The 22,578-nt window shown below is 55.2% G+C and overlaps 2 protein-coding genes across 3 annotated transcripts in view; one reads left to right on the forward strand and one right to left on the reverse strand.

Moving 5' to 3' along the window:
* Positions 1–753: 753 nt before the first annotated feature.
* Positions 754–17,014, forward strand: LOC119114863 (tetratricopeptide repeat protein 39B). 2 transcript variants are annotated; one of them, XM_037238917.1, is made up of 15 exons: positions 754–842; positions 4,010–4,069; positions 4,689–4,723; positions 5,516–5,632; positions 7,444–7,519; positions 8,668–8,800; positions 9,419–9,551; positions 10,509–10,608; positions 10,862–10,927; positions 11,449–11,457; positions 13,280–13,447; positions 14,012–14,175; positions 14,730–15,118; positions 15,792–16,026; positions 16,858–17,014. In XM_037238917.1, the coding sequence occupies exons 2-15, from the start codon at positions 4,040–4,042 to the stop codon at positions 16,982–16,984; spliced, it is 1,782 nt and encodes a 593-aa protein (XP_037094812.1). In that variant the 5' UTR covers positions 754–842; positions 4,010–4,039; the 3' UTR covers positions 16,985–17,014. The 2 variants fall into 2 exon arrangements, with proteins under 2 accessions (XP_037094812.1, XP_037094814.1); XM_037238919.1 differs by lacking the exon at positions 11,449–11,457.
* Positions 17,015–19,243: 2,229 nt separating this feature from the next.
* The window catches only part of LOC119114864 (histidine ammonia-lyase-like), a gene marked incomplete in the record, with an annotated part of 16,668 nt that continues 13,333 nt past the window's right edge, over positions 19,244–22,578 (reverse strand). The window contains 1 exon segment of the mRNA XM_037238920.1: positions 19,244–20,067. Coding sequence (XP_037094815.1) covers positions 19,901–20,067 — 167 coding nt within the window.

Here is a 22,578-nt window from a genome sequence, read left to right on the forward strand (position 1 = left end):
CTCAAAATGGCTTTCTCAGTTCAAAACCCCGTACAAATATGGAACATTCCCTTCGAGGGAGAGAGGGGCTAGACCTCGGTGCGTTATCGTTATCATAATCGTTATCGTAATAACGATTTGTAAGCGTTTGCCAGGAGCTTCCGATGACACAAACAAAATACGGGATTAAGGCGGGGCAGGTCCCCTCCGGCTGCGCTTCAGACAATAAGGCTTTCTCTCGCACTCGACATCCGACAAGGATCGCACGCTCTTTCAACTGATTGTATGTGGGCGTCGCAAAAAACACCAACACTGACAACCTTAGTTATATTCCTCTCACGCCTCAGAAACGCAGGTCAAAGTCGATGCGCCCTAGGACCCCAAATCATCATCATCATCATTAACGCTGGTCAGGCCTTATGCAGCTTTTAACATTGAAATTAGAACCGTCTTGGCCTCTTAACGTTTCACGGTTGGAACATGCAGTTTGCTCTTTTATTTGCATTTGTGTGGTGTGGTGTTGATCTGGTACTGGATATTGATAGCACTTAACAAACATAAAATCAACTTTTTCCACGCCTTTCAACCACCTTTCGCACTAGGTACTCATGGCTACTTGCGTTTTTGTTTTGACAGCTGTTTGATTTAAGGCGTTATCATCAGACTGACAGTCATTTTGTGGTTTTATGACGTCAATGTTCATCAGGTGAAAAGCTTGGAACCTTTATTGATGGATCAGCAGCGACAGCGCCTTGAGATGGTAGTCGGGTTGCAGCGGCCTTGGCCGTAGCGGTCGCGGTAAGGGGTTTGAAGGTGGGGGGAGGTTGGGTGGGATGCAACCGACCCAGCTGATCTGGTAGAGGGTAAGTGGCTACAGAAAGGGCATGCAGTGTTATGTATTTCACAGAGAAGTTATTGAAGTGTTGGAGGCTTGTTTATATGTGCAGGGCATCCACCGACGCAAATGTATGGTTTGCGTGCGGACCACAGTTAATTCAGTCTTTTTAAAAGGGCGACGCCCTTTTTATCTCCTGTTATCATAAGTCAACAGCTGAATTGAGCCTTAAGACGTCCTGGGATTAGGAATCGTGGATCGTAGTAACAATGCTATTGGACAGTTGTGCAGGAGCTGTTGTGCCTGGTGGGCTGGGCCCAGTGCTATACTGGAGGTAAATAGCACCCGCCCCCCCCCCCCCCTCCCACTTGTTTTGTCACAGTCATGTTATGAAAAGGAAAAGGTAATATTTGATCAACTCCTAATTTGAGCTAGATGTGTAAGGCTAAGCCAGTGGGCTTCAGTTGTAAGGTCTGAGTTGTAGTTATAGACTATAGCATGATTTACAATCATGTGTTGAGGTACTGTTAGACTGTCTTTAACTCTGGACAGTTGAGATTCTTTGGTAATGCTGTTTCAAGACTTTCCTGTCCCCTCTGTGCTTTAAGAGAATGTTCCACACTTGAAGATATTCAAGTAAGCATTAGATGGGACAAAATAAGCTCACTTATAATTACTGGCACACTTTGAAGTGGACAGCCTGCTCTAGGCAACCCAGTTTCTTTATTTAGTAGGTATGCTCCTGGATGTTATTGTTTGATTCTTGTGTAATGCCTTGCACAGCATAAACTGAGAGCCAATTGACAGGCATTATATCAGGCATTATACTCATGAACATGAGATGTAAAAAGCTTGACCATCATTCTTTTGTTGGTCTTGATCACTGCATGGCCAAGAGAATGGCAGAATTTGAATGACATCATTATGGTCTCATGTATGCTATAGTAACCTTGGGATAGTCTGCAGGAAGTAGTCTGCACATCTCTGCAGGTGTGTAGCTCAGAAAGTACAGCTGTTTAGGTCTTAAGAAGGGCAGGGCTCAGGGCTGTGAGTTGTATCAAATGATCTTCAAGATGGCTGTTTCAGTTCAAAATGTCATACAAATGTGGAGCACTCCCTTTGAAATCATATATGGATGGCCTTGGAACATATGATACCCATGGCATTGATGATTTGTTTCTTTTCTGGAGTGAAGTAGTAGTCAGGCCTGTACCTGATCTGCTGACTCTTGTGCTCTTATCCAGTCCACCATGCTTATGTTGCTAGTTACTGTGTTTTCTAGATGTTAAGTGTGCTTTCCAAGCTTTATGACTCCTTGTGAAAAGACATGATTGGTAGCATGTCCTCATGATCAAGGGTTGGATGCCTCTGTGACCACATTTATTCATTGACTTCTGTTGCTGGTGATGTTGTCAAGAAAACACTACCATGTAACTTTACAGTGTGGCCTACTTGCACCTTCCCTCCCCGCCCCCACTTTTTTAAACGCTCCTTCGCCTATGCTGATGTACCTGAAAGCCCAAGCCAGCTGGCCATTCTCAGGACCAATTAACATCTCGTCATGATGGGGAGCCAAGTCCAAAATGCTGTGCATGTACCAATACAGGGCGAGGACGGTAGCTGGAAAAATGTGTCATTTGCATTGCTGATGTGTTTTCAATCATTCTGAAAAGCTGGTGATATGTTATGATTCAGTGCAATTTTAGAGGTTTTAAAAATGGTTTTGGTGTCTCAAAACAATGCTGCATGCTAGATTTGGCTTCTACTTTGACTTTTTTGAAAGATAAGGTACATGAAGGGTATAGGTACATGAAGGGATAAGGTACATGATAAGATACAGAGGGCACATGACAAAAAAGGTAGGCACATGTTCTAACACTGTGACTAAGTCATCTTGTAGACTCCTATGTGGTGTAAAAAGGACAGTAAAATGCGTAGGTTTTCTCAAAAACAGCGAGGTAAAGACTCTAAGGGGAATTAGCAGATGGTGGATACTGGTTCCCAAACTGCGACAAGGCTCACAAAACTTTTTTGGGTTGGGGTACATCCTCCAATTCTGCGTTTGAGGTAGCTGCCCCTGGGTGCCTTATATTTACAGAGAGATGATTGCTATCCTAAAAATTCAGTATCAGGCTAAGTAATTATGTTAACACTTTCTCGGATGGTAGGCCGCTTGGTTCCAGGACGCCCCTAAAGTCGAGGAGGCCGCCCACCCCTTTGTTGGATGGAGATTTGTCTGTGAGAGGCCCTCTGTATTTCTGTCTGTTCATCCTGCCTGGCAATGCTCTGTGGAGCCGTTCCTTCCTGTTTTTTTTTCGTTGTTTTTTTTTGTCGCCACAAACGCTGTTTTTGCGGCTGTCACCACAGCAAACCGGCGAGACTTGGTGACAGAGTATGGCCAGTAACGACATCGGCTGGGTCGGATAATAGCTGATGCAGCGTAATTGAACACAGGATGGACGAGTTATTGCGGTGCAGCACCCGCATATGCCTGTTTGTTTTGTTTTTGTTGTTTTTGGTTGTTGCTTTTTTGTTCACACTTGTTTTTTGCAAGAAGGATGGAACCTACAACATATTTCGATGTATCGGCATCCATACTCCAGTGATGGCTGCCAAGATTCCACTGCGGTTTTTAGGCTGGTTTGCAGGTTTCGAATCCTCGTCTTCAGAGGGTGGGAATTCGCAGGATTTAAATCTTCATATCCTTACCTTTAGTAGATGCCCGGTTAGGTAAAATTGAGAGTATCCGACTAAATAAGGGATTTCTCAGATTATCCAGCCTACTGACAGCATATGGATGCGAGAAGGTCGTCGTTCACTTCAGGAGATTGTTGTTCCAGGTGTTGATTAATGCATTCTTCGGCCATTAATTGATTGCCGAATGCATCCGTTCCTCGCCCATCGATTTGAAGAGTTGTTCTGGGCCGAAGTTCACATATTAAGTAAATGCCCATTGCATCTGGACACCAACCCATTGTGTGGGCGGAAAGCGGACGCCAACGGACAGCAGGCAGAAAACAACAGCAGTACCGCTTCGAAATCACGATAGTAAACCCTGATGTCGGCAATTTTGGTCCCATCTGTAAACCGATCTTGTCGCTGCTGACGATCTTTTCGGCTCATGTTGCCGCTTTCCGTCCTTTTTGACCGTGTTCCACTCGGTGCTCACTGTTGTCAATGTCTCTCCGCCCTCAGATTCGCCAAGAACGTTACTGATTGTAGAAAATGGCATCCAACGGCGCAGAGGATGATGAGGTACAGATCACTAGTCATAACATATTTTGCTGTAATCGCCGTGGTCAAACACTTCACCCCTGACCTCTGGCTGGCTTGCCTTTCGTCTTTATGCGTTTTTGTTTAATAACACGGTCCGGCATTAGGAACCTGTGACCCGAAGCCCGCCCCGTGTGGCGCTATTAACTAAAGAAGACTTAGCCTAGGCTCAGTGTGTGTAACTATGTGGGGAGGTTCGAGATGTCAGTGGAATTAGTCGGAGGCCTAATGGCCTTCGGAATGGTCACGCATGAGCAGGTGGACCAGCAATGAGCCGTGCCGTGCTGTAGCCTTATGAGATGGCATTGCAGTAGGCACCGCCAACACTGTGCGTACAAATGATCGTGTGTGTGCTGTGATCATTCCGGGATTATAGAAGGAATCACTAGTCGGACTGGCCTCCGTGACAGCAAAATAGATCCTTCGCATAGTGGGTGGATCAGTATATAGTTTCGCTACCTCGTCGTAGGCGCTTCGTGAAATAACATGCATACAGCTATTCACGTGAATCAGCTGTTTCGCTAAGTGTGATGTTCATTTTTGCGGGAGAAGACCGGTAAAAGTGCGGCGTATCGAGCTGACGCTGCTCTGTTCTCTTTAGTTTCAGGATGCCGTGGAAGAACAAGCCACGATCAAGTAAGTAGGCGTGTCATCCGTGAGAATGCCGTGGATTATCTCACATGTGCTTATTCAGTGAAGTGCAGCAGCTTCACTTCGACGCTTCGCGGGCTTACCTTGCCGTTGTAATCACTCCAGTCGACCTCGATGTGGCGGATGTGCAGTTTACAAACTGTAACCGTTTAATCACGATGCATTTTTGGGGACTAAAGAACATGTTTCTTGTGGTAGGACACAATTGAAGTGGCACTTCTTGATGTATGTACGCCTCTGGATTACATTCTGCTGGCTTGCACTGAGCTGCTCGCGCTGACCAAGCTGGTTCGCACCGTGCTGTCTGCTGTCCGTGCTTACCAAGCAGGTTCGCATTACGCTCTGGGCTGGCCAAGCGGGTTCGCACTGTGCTGTCTGTGCTGGCCACGTTGGTTCACACTCTGCTCTGTGTTGACCAGGCTGGTTCACACTGTGCTGTCTGTGCCGACCAACCTGGTTTGCGTCGTGGTTATCCCTTTTCACGTTGGTCATTTTGGTAGTTGCTTTCAAACTTCGCCCTGCGGTGTTTTTTTGGAGGCTGACTGTAGCCAGCTTTATCAGTGCCGCTGCAAGATAGCGCTGCCCCGGAATCGAACCGTTCCTTTATCGTGTGTAGCATTTCATCGCGAGCATACGCCGCCAGAACGATAGCCTGATGTCCGCTCCACCGCTGCGGGGCCACCGCTCGGCCGATTCTGAGCCCTGCTGACCTGGCCGGTCCTGAGCCCCGTTGACCCGGCCGGTCCTGAGCCCGCTGACCCGGCCGGCGCGCCGCAGGCTGCCCGAGCACCACGGGGCCATGACGCTGGAGCGGGCGTTGGACGAATGCCGCGTCGCCGTCCGCTACTTCTTCAACAACCAGTTTGACGAGGCGCGTGACCTGATGCGGCCCTGGTCAGTGGCGGGGCTCTGGGTAACGCTCGGGTGACGGCGCAGTCGGGCGCGACCCCGGCCGCCGTTGTCCGCCTGCCGGGCCCGGTACGGCTTCCCCGCCGTATCGACCGACCCTCAGTCCAGACCGGACGACCAGCTCCGCCCCCGCCCCCTCCCCTCCGCCCCCTGCCCGCACCCTCCCTCGGCGTCTGCCTCCGCACACCCCCTCAGCGCCAGCACCCTCCCCCGGCCCCGCCACTCATGCATTCTTCCACCTGCCCACGCCCAGGGTTTATAGCCTTGCTTGGACGTGTTGTCATGTAGTGAATGAAGGGTGCCATGAGGCTCCGCATGACTGCAAACACCGCCTCAGTGTCGTGTGCCATTCATCACACAACACTGGACCGATGTTCAGTGTTGTGTGATGGATGGCACACAACCATCAGGCTGGGTGTTTCCTAACCTGCACATGTGGGCCCTATATGACCATTATAGTCTGAACACCCCCAAGCCCAGATCATCATCATCAATCTGCTTATGTTGTGTTCGGAAGAGAGCAAATATGTGTTTTGGTGCGGTAAATGCCGTGTTTTAGTCATGAAACGATCACCAGAAGACCGACGTCCTGGTGCTCCCACTGTTCGCCATGAAATGCTATGACTGTAGTCACCAGCCGGAGCGCGTCAATTCATTAATTCGGAGTGAATTTGTCAGAGGCTTAGCGAAGAACGGTTGGCGAGCTGTATTTTGGTTTGCCTAAATTTGCCTTCTAAAATCATCTCACGTTCGTGATGATTTCGGCCACCACAATAATCGTTGATTACACGAAGTTTGTTGGATGGATTTTGGTCACAGTACATTGGGCACGTTCATGTTGTGCATGGCTCTATCTCACTTAGCTCAAGCTCTGGCATGTTGTATTTAAAAACAAGTAGTAAAAAGGCGACATTACGCACTTCCCGGCCGATGGCTTGCACTCCTTTAGTTCGCACCGAGCTAAACTGGCTATTAGGCCTATGGTTAGTACATTGGCCTTCACCACGCGGCGGCTTTCGAGCCTATATCTGTACGGGTCGCTGGGATCTGACGCAAGGCACAAACAAAAACACAAACACAAACAAAAACTGCGCGGCTTGAGTTTTTGCTGGAGCGTGCGCCACCGGCGGCAAACATTGGCGCAGACATTGGTGCAAACGTGTGTCGGTGCGTTACCCCGCTCTTTCTTCAGTTTAACGATGTCGCCCAGCGGCACTTGGTGCGAATTCCAGAGCGGAGCACCGCTTGGCTCGACTGGTAGGGAGGAGGGCCGGTTGAAACCTGGCTAAAAGGGTCAGTCTGGCCTGGGAAGGCCGTGTTCTCAGGCAACGACGCGTATACTACTCCGCAGTCCCGTCTGGCAATGAGATTGGGGCGAAATTATCGGAGGAATTGTTCGGCTTATCTATGATGGCGGTCTGCTTGTACAGCGACACACACGGTATGTTTTGCTGGACGAGTGCTGTAAACCCCAAGCACCCATGCAAACCATTCGAAACATATCTTTCAGAAACAACTCAAATTGCATGGAGGTAGTGTGGATCGGTTTGCGTTAGCTTTTATGTCTTTTATACAATGACGCTCCCCCTGTTTGGAGGAGCGTCATTGTATATAAGACATAAAAGACATTGTGTAAAAGACATAAAAGACATTGTATAAAGACATCCCCCTTTTTATCCTGCGCAGATAAGGTGTCTGTCCCGTATGCTAGGACTGTTGTTTGCGCCAAGGCGCTGAGCGCTGACGATTGGCAAGCCGACTTGCCGCGTTCCTACCTCAGTCGTTGTGTACCACAGGCGGGACTCCAGCATCTACCACGCCATGGGTTACGGAACTATGCTCTACCTGCAGGCTATCATGACCTTTGACCCGGTGAGTGATGCGGGGCGACAGCGCGCAAGTCAGCAGAAGGTCACGGATTTCTTTATGGATCAGTCGCCGTTGGTAAACATAGCCGATGTTGTTAGGTGCCGTGTCCTACAGTACTGGAGAGTCGAGACAACCACTGCTATGTTATTTTTCAGGGCAAAATATGTCGGGAAGGCGTGATAGCACTGTTAACAACGAAGATCCTCAGTGCAAGCACGTGTAACGGCTGCATTGAACGCAATCGTGAACTTGTTAACTTAACGCCGTCGTTATTGCACACATTGCAATCCCGTAATTCTCCTCAAACCACGCGCGAGCGAGTAACATACCCTGGGGATCCGTGTTGAGCGATTCTGTGATGAGGGCCAGCTGAGCGGCTTCTGTGATGTCGTTTGGCTCGTGCTGGGCGGCTCCCGTGATTTAGTTCGTGATGGGGGGGCTCCCGTGATTTGGTTCGTGATGGGCGGCTCCCGTGATTTGGTTCGTGATGGGCGGCTCCCGTGATGTGGTTCTTACTGGGCAGCTCCCGTGATGTGGTTCGTGCTGGGCAGCTCCCGTGATGTGGTCGTACTGGGCAGCTCCCGTGATGTGGTCCGTGCTGGGCAGCTCCCGTGATGTGGTTCGTACTGGGCAGCTCCCGTGATGTGGTTCGTGCTGGGCGGCTCCCGTGATGTGGTTCGTGCTGGGTGGCTCCCGTGATGTGGTCCGTGCTGGGCGGCTCCCGTGATGTGGTCCGTGATGGGTGGCTCCCGTGGTTTGGTTCGTCCTGGGCGACCCGTGATGTTGTTCATGCTGGGTGGCTTCCGTGATGTGGTTCGTGCTGGGCGACTCCCGTGATGTGGTTCGTGCTGGGTGGCTTCCGTGATGTGGTTCTTGCTGGGCGGCTCCCGTGATGTGGTCCGTGCTGGGTGGCTTCCGTGATGTGGTTCGTGCTGGGCGGCTCCCGTGATGTGGTCCGTGCTGGGTGGCTCCCGTGATGTGGTTCGTACTGGGCAGCTCCCGTGATGGGGTCTGTGCTGGGCGACTCCCGTGATGTGGTTCGTGCTGGGTGGCTTCCGTGATGTGGTTCGTGCTGGGCGACTCCCGTGATGTTGTTCATGCTGGGTGGCTTCCGTGATGTGGTTCGTGCTCACCTGACGGGGCGCCGACAGCGGGACATCGAGGCGGCCGTGGAGGTGCTGCGCGCCAGTGTGGAGGTGTGCAACCGCGCGCGGCGCAAGAGCACGCTCGGCGAGACCGTGACCAAAATGGTGAAGAAGCCCGACTACCGTCTGTACACGGAAGGTAAGCCACCGTCGCTACCGGCCGCTGAGGGCTCGTGTCGGTACTGGTCAGCAGTAGTGAGCCACCGTCGCTGCCGGCCGCTGAGAGCTCGTGTCGGTACTGGTCAGCAGAGGTTACGTGCCGTGTGCAGTTAGTCCGAGCCATTGAGACCATGGCATCCGTGGAACATTCACCCGATGGAGCCGCCGAGCCCGCTGTTTGTGTCGCTGTCTGTTGTGTCCGGGCGGCTAGGTTTGTTGTGTGGTACGTCTGTCGGCCCCGGGGCCTTCTCTAGTTGCGGCGCTTCACTCTCTTCCCGCTTTCCGCGGAGAGGGACATGGATTGGTGTCATTCGGAGTGGCGTATGGAATAAATGACAGTCGTTCTCAAGGGTACATGCTTATTCGCCACGTCGGTCGTGTATCTAGCATTTGTGCGAAGGAGCCCTCGGTAACGCTTCGGTGAAATACCATGCAGCCCGCGCACTCATGTGTTGCGCCGCAGCGCGCGTGCCGACTGAGAGGACAGGGGGGGGGGGGGGGGAGAGGGGCAGCGGCCGAACTCATAGCCCGGCGCAGACGCGTGGCGGCTTTGTTGGCGCGTCTCCAGCCGGGGTTGACGGGCGTGTCGCTGTTGCAGAGGAGGCTCACGCCGAGCTCTGTTACGCTGAATGTCTGCTCCTGCGGGCCGTGCTCAACTTTGTCGAGGATGAGACGCTCATCAGCCTGGTCAGAGGCGGTCTCAAGGTCAAGACGTGTTACACCTGCTACCGGTGAGCGCCTCCCTCTCCCGACGCGTCCCCCACCCACCCCTCTGATCTGGGCGTCGACGGAGCGGGCTCTATCTGGCACAGCTTGGGTGGTTGGGCCGCGAGGGAGAGGTACGATCCCCGGCACGTGTGCGGGGAGTTAACAGGCACGCATATTCGCCAGATTTAGCTGCATAACACCATGGTAATGTGTGCAAGCTGCCCTCAGCGACCGGCGCGCACGAAAGTCCCTCCGCTCCCCACCAAGAAGGCGCGAAGATTGAGATAAATTGTTGGGTTTTTGTGCCGCCACCTGTGATTTACGTTTTGGTAGCGTTGGTGTTATTCACACCGAACACGTTCGCCCGGGCTATGCCGCGGTTATGCTGACGCACAGCTGAGGACGCTGGCCCACTTTGTGACTAAGAAGCAGTGCACACATTCGAGGCAGAAATCAATAGATTCCCCGAACGACCGCAGGGGCTTAACGGTCACGGCATCGCAAGCCGTCGGATATTAACGTCCGTCATGTCCGACACACTTGTGGGTCCGTTCGCAAGGGGCCGTTAGGAGTTTCTGAGCGCGGGTATGTGCATGATCATTATCTGTTGTAATATGCACCCAGATGGTCACAGTGGAGCTTATCACAGACCAGAGCCGGAACTGAAAATCGCACTATGCTGTTCTGATTCAGTGCATGAAGAAAATTCTGTTTTAACACGCGTTCCACTGCCAGTACACAAATTGTATCGTTTCCGTTCAAATCAGAACTGTTCGTTATGTACAGCTTTCCCAAGGGCGTGACTCCCAACATGGTGCCAAGTTGCGTTGTCACCACGTGACCGCACCATGTCACGTGCGGGATTGCATTTTCACGCGGGTGGTAGTCGCGTTCCGAGTCTGCCTGGCGCGGCTCCGGTCTCGTCACCGGCGGATTTCTGCCTGCCGACTGCAGATGACCGCCGTGTTTGGGGCCGGCAGGGACTGCTGGCAGATGCTGAAGCACAGGGACTGGACCGGCTCCAAGACCAAGCAACACTTTGAAGGCGGCGTCCGGCTCGGTGTGGGCACGTTCAATTTGGTAAGTCGTCCGACCGCGGACAGACGGCCGTTCTCGAGTGTGGTGATGTGATTGTATGGAACCAGATATGTAACAGGATGTAGCAGTACCGAGTCCGATCCGAACCGATCTGGAGGTGTGCTATCTCTTTACAGCCGCGTGCCTCGAATGATATCAGACTGTAGTGGGATAACGCAGGGGAATGGGCGCGTGTTCTCATCGAATATGTCGTTGCTTCCTGGAGTCGTTATGATTCGCGTATTTCTGTCGGCAGATGATCTCACAACTTCCGGCGAAAATCTTGAGGTTGCTGGAATTCGTCGGGTTTACTGGGAACAAGGTGGGTGACATGCGTGACGTTGCCACGTGTGCTATACTGTCATATATTGGCGATTGTGCCTTCGAGTGGGGTTAAACTCATAGCAAAGTGAATGGTATGATGGATGTGGCTGGTTTTAAGTTCCAAAAGATTCTGTTTGACTTAAGTTCAATGCCAACGTGTGAATTCGCGATCCAAACCGACCTTTAAAATATTGTAACATTGCATGGTAGCCGAGTGAAATACGTATGCACACTGCGCTGCTTTGTCGAAACGTGGGGTATGGTTAGAGAAAGGGTTCAACGCGTGGGAAGGTGATATTATTCTCTGCTTTCTCGGCCGCTGCTCAACTTTAGCGCTGAAGCTCATGGCTGCCTGTGTTGCGTTTTTTAGGCTTTCCGTCATTTGTTGAAGGGTCCGAAAAAAATGCAGTCATATGATGAGGTGAATACTATGTGGAGCGTCCCGTAAGAGTCCCAGGGTAAAATTGTTGTAGCGACAGATGTTAACAGTCTTCGCGCTCTGGTGTTACGCTTCATCAGGCGAAAGAGGTGAGTATGCCGTATCTTTTGTCATGCATCGCAGCAGGACTTGCGTATACGACTCCTTGGGCGCATGGTATTTCGTGAGATGCGGCCATGCATCGGATCCTGCTGCGCCTGTCATCAGGCCCAACAGGGTGTGCCCCTGTCGGATGTATTTCCTGTCCTACCAATGCCAAGCTCATGTGGAAGCCAAATGTTTCCGCATGCAGGATGCGTTCGCTTCCCAGCGCACGTTCGCCTGAGGGCTGTGGTCAAAACGTCGTAGGCATCTGCACGGTGTTTGTTTTGGGTAACAGTGTCGGCTGGCGCCAGGTCGGGCATGGTCGGGACCTGTTATCAGTGTCCCTGTCGCCGATCCTGCAGCGAGATAGGCCCATGCATGCCTTGGATAGAGGCGAGCAGCGCGTGACTGTAGTGTGCGCGTTATAAACTGATGAGCGCTATAGAGCATGGACCGCGCGGAACCGTGGAGATAATTGGCAATCAAAATGTGTGGAAAACAACGTTTGGATTGCCACACCAGAGGCCTATATATATATATATATATATATATATATATATATATATATATATATATATATATATAACATCATATAACCGGTTGGCATCGTGGGTAACAACGGACTTCATGGACCCAATCCAATCGTGGTTCGTTGCCGCATGACATTTTCAGTTCATGGTGTTTATGGCGGTTCTGGGGATGTCAGCTGCATTCTTAGGGAATGACGTGTGCTTGTGTTGACGGTCACGTGTCATGCGTCCTTACCATCACTGAAGTGGTGAGGTCTGCGGGGGCGTCCGGTCCGGGCCATGCAGACCAGTCTGCTACACATATGTCACGCGAGGGGTGTGTTCAGAGTGCCTTTAATGAGGTCTTGAGCCCAGGTTTGTGACTCGGTAGCCCTCGGTGTCTGACTTTGCGCACTGCTCGCCATGCCGCCGCCGGCGCTGGAATGACTCTTCGCTGGCCGTTGCTGACCCCGCCTGCACTCCCTGTGACCCCTTCATCGTTGGGTGGGGAGCTGCCGGCGCTTCCGAACTGTTTTGGTCCCGCCCGCTCTCTCGATGATCTCTCCCCTCCCCGTCGGTGAGGGAGCCCGTCCCCGGCCGCTGCTGACCCGGCCCGCTCTCTCGATGACCTCTCCCCTCCCCGTCGGTGAGGGAGCCCGTCCCCGGCCGCTGCTGACCCGCCCGCTCTCTCGGTGACCTCTCCCCTCCCCGTCGGTGAGGGAGCCCGTCCTCGTCCGCTGCTGACCCGGCCCGCTCTCTCGATGACCTCTCCCCTCCCCGTCGGTGAGGGAGCCCGTCCCCGGCCGCTGCTGACCCGCCCGCTCTCTCGGTGACCTCTCCCCTCTCCGTCGGTGAGGGAGCCCGTCCCCGGCCGCTGTTGACCCCGTCCGCTCTCTCGGTGACCTCTCCCCTCCCCGTCGGTGAGGGAGTCCGTCCCCGGCCGCTGCTGACCCGCCCGCTCTCTCGGTGGCCTCTCCCCTCCCCGTCGGTGAGGGAGCCCGTCCCCGGCCGCTGTTGACCCCGCCCGCTCTCTCGGTGACCTCTCCCCTCCCCGTCGGTGAGAGAGCCCGTCCCCGGCCGCTGTTGACCCCGTCCGCTCTCTCGGTGACCTCTCCCTTCCCCGTCGGTGAGGGAGCCCGTCCCCGGCCGCTGCTGACCCGCCCGCTCCCTCGGTGACCTCTCCCCCCCCCCGTCGGTGAGGGAGCCTGTCCCCGGCCGCTGCTGACCCCGTCCGCTCTCTCGGTGACCTCTCCCCTCCCCGTCGGTGAGGGAGCCCGCCCTCGGCAGCTGCTGACCCGGCCCGCTCTCTCGGTGGCAGGACGTGGGCCTGCGCGAGCTGGAGGCCGGCTTCGGGCTGGCGGACAGCATCCACCGCTCGCTCTGCAGTCTGGTGCTGCTCGGCTACCACCTGGTGGCCACGTACTTCCTCAGCAACTCGGAGGGCGACCTGGCCGGCTCGGAGCGCATCCTCTCCGAGGAGCTGGTGGTGAGGCTCAGCTCCCCCGCCGAGGGCCGTCGCGCGGAGGCGGGTGGTGAACGGCCTCCTCCAGGCTGCTGGATCGGCCGCTCTCGGTGTCGGTTGGTGTGGGCGTATTTCAGGCGTTTCAGGCCGTGTTTGGGAGCGTTTTGCGGGGCACATGAAGCGCTGCTCGGATTTATTGGTAGGTTTGACGCCCGACGTAGAGACGCTGGGATGTGAGGATGTCCCGTGTGGTCTTGCTCTGCATTGTTATCGGCTGATTTGTGGTGGTCTGCCGCCATGCTGATTGCCTCTTGTTCGGGAGGTGTCTTTGCCCTAGTGTTTTCAATGTCATTTTCAAGAGCGTTGTGTTTGCGTGATGTTATGTGATAGATATTATATTGGCACGCGTTAACGCAACTTGTTTTGCACTAAAGTCGTGTGCATCATTAGCTCGCTCTGTTGAAGTAAATGATAATTGAACGCTGCGTGTTGCAGATGACGTTGATGCATGTCCTGTCCTCAATGTTGTCGAGCTTGCAAGCGCTGATGTGCGCCTGTAATAACATGAGCATTGGTGTGCCGTTTCAGACGTACCCGAAGGGAGCGTTTTTCCTGTTTTTCGCGGGCCGTCTGGAGCTGGTGCGCGGCCGGTTTGAGCGCAGCGCGCAGCTTTACACGGACAGCTGGCGCAGCCAGGACTGTTGGACCCAGTTCCACCACATGTGCTTCTGGGAGCTCTACTGGAACCACGTGTCAGTATGGGGGAGCGGGCCACCGGTCGGTGCACGCTCTCGCGATGTACAACAGCTAGGATTCCGACGCACGCCTCTCTTTGGTCACGATCGCTTGTTGTGATACAAGTGCGCTTCCTATTGAAATTGATGATCGTGTAAGCGATTTCTTCTGGGGAAGGCCACTTGACCTCTACGGCCAGCTCAGCATCACTTCATCTGTTGGTGGGCTTCTAGCCATCTTTCACACGTAAAGAGGGTAATGACGGACAATATGTGAATGACGCTGTTGTCCTGGCCACCGACCTTTGCCGGGCGGCCATGCCACTGGTAGTGAGCTCGGCCGCATCCAGTGCAGCCCGCACAGTCAGCAGTCTGCACAGGATTCGCGTACCCGGCTGCTGCAGCCTCCTACGTTACTTGACTCGCATACGCTCGTGCGCCACACTCAGGGCTGCTTTAGCGGGCCGTGTTGCCGCCTCGGGGCCACGTGCTGCTCGTGCCGCGCGCTTGGAGGCGTGTCAGCCGCGCCGGCGTCCCTGCGGCGGCCGACCGTGTCCGTCGCGCTGCCGCAGGTTCCTGAGCCGCTGGGAGGAGGCGGCCGAGTTCGCCGCCCTCCTGCTGCGCGAGTCGCGCTGGTCCAAGACCATCTACAGCTACCAGCGGGCGGCCTCGCTGCTGATGCTGCCGCAGCCGGCGCCGGAGCCGCGCCGCCGCGAGGTCGAGATGCTGATGACCACGCTGCCCGACTTCAAGCAGCGCATCGCCGGGAAGTCGCTGCCGGCCGAGAAGTTCGTCATCGGCAAGTCTCGCCGGTACCTGGCGCAGGGCGGCCGCCTGCTGCTGCCCGGCTACGAGCTGCTCTACCTCTGGAACGGCTTCAAGATCCTGCGCAAGCGGCGCTGCCTGGTGGAGGACGTGCTGGCGCGAGTGGAGACTGAGCTGGCCAACCTGGACCGCGCAGGTCAGCGGGGTCGGGCCGGTCAGGTTTCAGGGAGGGGCGAGCGCGTGCTGCAGCAGAGCCATGTAGAGCTCGTATTTCGCAGGCCAGTGTTTTGGTTGGCGCGCTGCATTCATGCTCGGTTTGCAGCCGGCCGTGATATGATAACAACATGTCGATGCTATTTCGCCGGCGTCATTTTGAGTGTGTTCTCTAAGGATCGGTTTCCTTGGATTATGTTATGACGGGTCTCAACTCTATATCTTTAACCTGCACGTACGGCTACGTATCAAAAATACCCCGGATCGTCCACTGTTGCGTGCGGGAAGTGGTGGACCAGACTGTGCCTGAGTGTATTTTGGACTGCGCTCCGTGTATGGCTGGTACATATCGTACTTCATAACTCCTTCAACCCGTGCACGGCTTGAACAAAGGACCGGTCCGCGTACCAGCAGACCCCAACCACGACGACGTGGCCGCCGTTATAGTCAAGTGCTTGCATTACCTGACGGGCGGCCTGATTTGTAGCTGTGGCTAGTCGCAAAGGAGGAGGCGCCATTGTGGGTGTTGTATAGATCGTGCGTTAACGATCAAGCTGGCTGCATCAGTGCATAGCCAACAACCGTGCGATGCCAGTGCTGCTGCTGCTGCCGCCGCCACTGCTGTGTGATGACTGATCCTGACCTTGATGCCGCAGCGAACGAGCCGTACGTGGCCGACAACCGGGCGCTGCTGCTGCTGTTGCGCGGCGTGAGTCTGCTGCATCTGAGCAGCCCGCTGCAGGCCGAGGAGAGCCTGCTGGCCGTGACGCGGCTGCAGGCGGAGTTGCGCGACGACCAGTACCTGGTGCCGTTCGCCTGGCTGGAGCTGGGCCTGCTGGCGCTGGACGCCGGCCGGCCAGATGACGCCGCCCGCCTCCTGGAGCACGCCAAGTAAGCCCATGGGACCGGGCACGGCGGCTGCCGCTCCCTGATGACAGGGGCTGCCGCTCCCTCGGCGGCAGCTGCTGCCGCTCAACCGGCGACAGGGGCTGCCAATCCCCCGGCAACAGCTGCTGCCGCTCCCCCGTCGACAGCTGCTGCCGCTCCCCCGGCAACAGCTGCTGCCGCTCCCCGGCAACAGCTGCTGCCGCTTCCCCGGCGACAGCTGCTGCCGCTCCCCCGTCGACAGCTGCCGCCGCTCCCCCGTCGACAGCTGCTGCCGCTCCCCCGGCAACAGCTGCTGCCGCTCCCCCGGCAACAGCTGCTGCCGCTCCCCCGTCGACAGCTGCTGCCGCTCCCCCGTCGACAGCTGCTGCCGCTCCCCCGGCAACAGCTGCTGCCGCTCCCCCGTCGACAGCTGCTGCCGCTCCCCCGTCGACAGCTGCTGCCGCTCCCCCGGCAACAGCTGCTGCCGCTCCCCCGGTGACAGCTGTTGCCTCCTCGCCCCCTAGTGCAGGGCTTTAGCGGAGCTATCTCGTGTGTGTTCCTCTGCGGCGCCAGGTGGTGTTTCGTGGCATGCCGCGTTTTTTTCTGTCCTACCGGACGTAACGTGCCATTTGGAAATAGCTTAGGTTTTGGAGCGTTTCTTCTGCTCATGTTTCCTCATTCCTTTGCCGGTGCGTGCGTCCCGTAGGAGGCGAGCGAATTCGGACCTTTGCTTGAGTAACCTGACGTGACTTCTGGTACCGGCTAAACGCGCCCAGCTGCTGCTCCTGTCGTGTTCTGGCTACCATTACGTCATCAGGAGGCTGACCAGTTTTTGTTTCGCCTGTTTTGTGACAGGTCGGGATACAAGGGCTACAGCATGATCAATCGCCTGCACTTCCGTGTTCACGCGGCCATGGGCACGATCGCGGCATTGAAGGGCGAGGTGGCGGCCGACCCGCTGACCTCGGCTGAGGACGTCTGATGACCTCTGACCGGGGGTGACGGCGGTCACGCCGTCACCGGCCGGCTGGTCAGTACCGACTGGCCGGCCGCAGCGGAGCACGTCCGGTGCCCGCTGACCCGAGGTCACGGCGGCCGCGGCGGCCGGCGCCGTGCCGCGGGCCGACTGCGGAGCCGGCAGCGGAGAGTGGCCACGCCCTGAGGTCAGGCCTCCGGCACCGCCCGGCCGTCTGCGCCAGACGGTGGACGCCAGGGTCGTGCTTAGTATCAGCTTTACCGCATGTGGGAGCCGACACACCCATTAGAGGGTGTACGCTATACTTGTACCACGTGTTTTCTGTTGGTGGGTCGTGATTCGTCGCCGTCCTCTACCCCCGGTTGTTAAGTGTTCTGCGCGGTCGCCATGCAAGCCCACTGTGTTGCGCTTGTTGCCGTGCTGTTGACCCCGGCTTATGCTTGTTTTGTGAACTGGGTGCAGACTGGTTGGCGGTACTGTCTCGCCCATACTGTCGTGCCCCGACATGTCAGGGACTTGGAGCGGCATGAGCGGCATGGTATGGTCAAGCTGAGCTCGGAGTCGGAGCGGTGTGATTCATTCAAGGCGTAGGACCAATGTGATCCAGTCAAGCCGTTGGAGCGGTATGATTCACTCAAGCCATAGGAGCGGTATGATCCAGTCAAGCCATAGGAACGGTATGACCCAGTCGAACCCTAGGAGCGGTATGATTCAGTCAAGCCATAGGGGCGGCGTGATGCAGTCAAGCCATGTCAAGTCAAGAACGATGTGGTTCAGTCGAAGCGGTGAGATGTAATCAAGCCATAGGAGACAAAGTATGCATATATATGGGATACTGGATGTACGGGGACTGAGGTGTGTAGAGACCTATGAAGTGCATAATCCTTCAGCATTGCTTGCCGCATCCTTGCGTAAACTACCGCTCCCATTACAGCCGCTACGGTCGTTCAGGCATATGCCGTAGTCAACTTATCTGGTAGGTTCAGCCCATGAACGGTCGCGCTACGGTGGGCCAATTAGAAGCTTTAGATGTAGGGAGGAGCGACCCGAAATAGATCAGTCGATGGGTCAAGACTGCCGCCGCGCGTAGTGCTGGGCATGCTTCGCTGTTATGGACGTCCTTTGGAATGACTGGAAAAGTACGGGATGGTGCAATGTACGATTGTCTGCCTTGGTGTAGTGAATATGAAACGGAACCTTTTCGCAGTGACACCGTAGAAGCACGGAGTAGAAGCGCAGCTTTAGCTCAGCCGCACGGGATTTATTTGACGCCCGTGTCTCACAGTTATTGGACTTGATGTAAGTTCTTGACGCGTCGACGTTGACGTCCATCAAGTGGACGCGAAGCCCTCTGATACGAGTAGCTGGTCTACCAAGCTCGAGGTCAGACCGCTGCGGGCTGTGCCTTCCTACCTGCCGACTGTTGCACACATGTATGCTGCACTGTGAGACTGTTACCTGTGCAACCCACTGCACCTTTGAAGATTTGTTTGTGTTGGCCGACTTTGATGAACAGCAGCTTGCGTCTCGTGGCCGTGCAATCACCTTCGAAGTGGTTTCATTGTTACATCTTCACAAAGGGAAGCTGTTAATCACTCACAAATCTACCTACTCGCACTTGCATTTTTGTGTATTTCACTGGCTGGTGTGACGTGGTAGCGCGTATGGTCGTCTCCCCCACAATGTGTCCTTGCATAACTGTCGGTCGATGCTTTCCTATGGGCCTGTCCCCTCCTTTTCCGGTGCAGGAGGGGGCCGGTCGGTTGACACAGCCAAACGGCGCCACGGGTAGTCCCCATCCCGGCCGGGTGGCCGGCCGCCCTGCTGGCGACTGTGTGCCGTGGTACACCACACACGCGTACGCGTCAGCGGAGAGGATGGGGGCGTAGGTGCACTCCGAATCCCATGGGCTGTCGGCTGTGGCGTAGCGGAATCAGCGGGTTATATGCATCTCGTGCCAGTTCACAAGGTTGTTATGGTGCCCGGAATTACTGCCGGAGCACAGCTTGTCCACAGTGCTGCGCGTCGTTTGCTGACCTACGTTGATACTTAATCGGACTCGTCAAGGTGCAATAAAATGACTCTACGCACTTTCTGTTCGTGGCTGATCCCGTGCGGCGAGGTTGCTCATTGTTCTCGCTGAAACGTGGTGATCAAACTACACCTTCCAGAATGCGAGAACAGCAATGCCTGGATGAGACTATGCAGACATGTTATGATACGATGTTCGACGATACACAGGTCGAGACCATTAAATGATATTTCTGAAGGTCAGGTAGCCAAAAACCCGTCTGTGTATTCATTTCCACACTGTACACGTTCGGTGACCCTTGCCGCTCGATAACGGAGTTACAGAGCTGAAGCAATGTTAGATACCGGCAGGCGTGGCTCCGGAACTCCGGTCATGCCCGGCTGGCGTGGTCGCTGCCTTGTGCCGACTCCGGGCAAGCCGTCGGAGGGCACGCAGGGACCAAGCACCGCGCGGCGGCGGCCCGCGCGGCACCGCTGCGACCAGCCACACGCACGTACCAGCCGCTGAAGGCGGCCCGCGCGGGCACGCACGTACGCCGCTGGAGACGGTCCGCGCGGCACCGCCCCGACTACCCGCACGCACGCACGCCGCTGAAGACAGCCTGCGCAGATGCGCACGTACGCCGCTGAAGACGGTCCGCGCGGCACCGCCCCGACCACCCACACGTACGCGCGCCGCTGAAGACAACTGGCGCGCCCAGCACAGCACGTCAGCTCAGCCCTCGGTAAACACCAGACTTCGGAAGACGAGACGCGGACAGTCTTCCGGGCGCCACTCCCCGCCTCCAGCCGGCACAGCGCCCGCGAAGGCAAGTCGACCCTCGCAAAGCCAGCTCGTGGCACAGAGCGGGCCGCAGCGCGGGTCCGTCCGGCGCCCAGCGCTCTCCGCCGCTACTTCCGCGTGGAGAACTTCCTGCCGCCGTCGGCCGCGGCCCGCAGCTTCTTCAGGGGCACGTCTTTGGACGTGCTGGTCTGGCGTTTGCGCGCATGCGGTCTGTCCCGCGCGCTGCCGATGAAGCTCGTGGTGGGGCTGAATACGCGCGTCTCGATGTCCTGAAACAGGGTGGCACGTGCTGGTGACGGCGGCGTGGCTCGACGTCTGTCGACGCTGGTTGGCCGCCCACCCGGCATGGCGAGGTCACGCCGCCGTGAGCCATGTCACGGTGGATCTTATGCGGTCAGACAAAGGACACAACTGGTGGACGGAAATCATGCCTCAGATGAGCCCTGGTGTTGACCCCGTTCTCCCCGCAGCCACCCTCCCGGACGTTATTCCCCGTGTTTTATCGCTGTCCTGGAAGGCCGGCCCGTGTGCACGGTAAGCCAGCGTCCGCATCATGAAGGCTGTCACTCCTGCCATGAACCTGACACCGGCGACAAAAGGTCAAGCCCCGCCCTCGCGGGACACGCCACCAGACGAGCACCAACCAGAGGCAAACCTGCAAGTGTGGGCGGTACATGACGACGCCACCCACAAAAGGCTATCTGTACGGAGGCGCCGTGTCAGCTCGCGGAGATGACTTCGAAAGCAGGGACTGCAGGCGGATGCTCTGTATTCCAGACTGGCACGGGTCGGCGCCGCGAGGAGCCATGTTGACGGCGCGACAAACGGCCCTCGTTCAATTGCCAAGCTCTCGGGTGATGCCTGGGGTCACGGGTGCGGCGCGATCCTTTGGCCATTTCGTTCAAGCTGTGGTTAACCTGGATTACTAAAATCGGTCGGTAAAATTGTCTGGCTTTCCAAACATTCTGTATATGCATTATGCCAATCTTCGGCGCGTGTGATGTGGCATGGACAGGGGCGGTGCCAGGGTCCGGCTTTGGGGAGAACGTCCAATGAGATTTGGCTGTTAAATCAAGACGGTGATCGCTGCTGGATTCTACGCGCTGCCTCGCGCTTACAGGAGCTGTTGCTGCCTCCAGTGAAGGAGCAGTTCCACCATGAGAGTCACTATTGCCGTAAAGTAAGAGCAAGGTGGCAACAGCGGTCCTAAGGCTCGAGAAGGCCTGCTCGCTAGGCTAAGGCCTGCTAAGACTAAGGCCTGCTCGAGACTGAAGGAGTTTCCAGACAGTGTAAAGAGCAATGCAGGCTGCTGGTGTAAGTATATGAGGGATTTTGGTTGTATCTGGGTGCAGATCTTTGCATTTCCTGACAAATTTACACAAAAAGCTGATGTAGCCGGGACATGGGCATGTTCATGTGAAGCAAAAGGGGCAAATGAGCAGCATGGTGTCAAACTGATGCCAGCGCCACGGTGCCATGAATGGATAACATAGGAAAATGCATCCACGTTAGGATACGGAGAATACAAATAACATTTGTGTGCAGGCACGTTTCCGTGGTCGGTAAGGATCATGTCAACTGAAACATGACAACCGTTGTGGCATTCTACCGTTCACTTCTGTACAGTGAAATCATCAAAAAGGGTAATTACGTGTCAGAGGTGAGTCCAGGAGCGACAAAGGAGGAGCGGAAGGAGAATTGTGATTGATGACAAACGTGGCTGAGAGCAGCGGACCGTCAGCGAACGACGGCCGCGGTAATGGCCCATGTTCAGGTCCCGCGTCCCTCCTTCCGCTCAGAAAACTTGGTGCGCCTATGAAGCATGTCTATACGTGCTACATAAACACGATAGTTCATTCAAAGCGGATATCAGCACTTTGGCCCCCAGGAAATACGAACCATTCACTGAGACTTCGCTATTCCCTCCCTGGGCGCCGCCTATGACAATAGTTGGGTTGTAGTTATTTTTTTCCGGTGAGGTAGCAGCACACCACCTCATCTGACACCGCATAAATTCAAGGTGGACACGTTTTGAGGGTTTCATTTGCATTCGTATACTTTTCTATGTTCTAGATACGCTCCTGAGTTTCCAATTTTGAAATGTCGCCCTGGTGTACCGATCTTCAAAGGGGTGTGCCACCTTTTCTGTACTTCTCACTCATTACTAAATCAGACGCGTACGACTGAATGAGACACCAGTTTTCTCGAAATGGTTTTGGCCGGCTCAGAATTTTAATTTGAAGTAGTTGCTCATGCTGAAAAAATGGCATTCGACGCCCTGCTTACCACTATGATAAAAATAGGGTTAATTGACTTGTTTCTCCAACGTGTGTGTTCTGTATTGTTTGCAACACACTACTCTGTTAAAACATTTGTGTAATAAATGCTAGGAAAGCTTGAAACATTCCGTTCAGACAAAAAGAACTGCGAACATGAAGCTGTTATCCCGCGAATTTCACGAAGCTTTATATTGTGGCTTTAGTTTCCCCTTATGGCGTTTACTAGTCAGGGGCGCGAGAACTATATTCAGTTTGGAGACTTCAAAATGCCAAAGTGGGCCCTCCAATATTAGCTAGTGGGTTCTCAACGAGCTGCAATGGGCTCTTTAAGTCAATAATGGGCCCACCACAGGTCAGAATGGGACTCGTAGCGCCAGAATGGATAATCTGCAGGACAAAATAGGCTCTCCGCAGCCAATAATGAGACCTCTACAGGTTGGAATTGGCCCACTGCAGGTCAAAATGGGACCTCTGTGGGTCAGAATGACCCTCGTTAGGCCAGAATA

Source organism: Pollicipes pollicipes, unplaced genomic scaffold (assembly GCF_011947565.3).
Source record: "Pollicipes pollicipes isolate AB1234 unplaced genomic scaffold, Ppol_2.1 Scaffold_3087;HRSCAF=3621_pilon_pilon_pilon, whole genome shotgun sequence".
NCBI lineage: Eukaryota > Metazoa > Arthropoda > Thecostraca > Pollicipedomorpha > Pollicipedidae > Pollicipes > Pollicipes pollicipes.

Coding starts and splice junctions, on each gene's coding strand:
- LOC119114863 (XM_037238917.1), top strand. CDS start 4,040: ATGGCATCCAACGGCGCAGAGGATGATGAG. Junction 4,070..4,688: donor ACGGCGCAGAGGATGATGAG/GTACAGATCACT, acceptor TGTTCTCTTTAG/TTTCAGGATGCCGTGGAAGA. Junction 4,724..5,515: donor GAAGAACAAGCCACGATCAA/GTAAGTAGGCGT, acceptor GGCGCGCCGCAG/GCTGCCCGAGCACCACGGGG.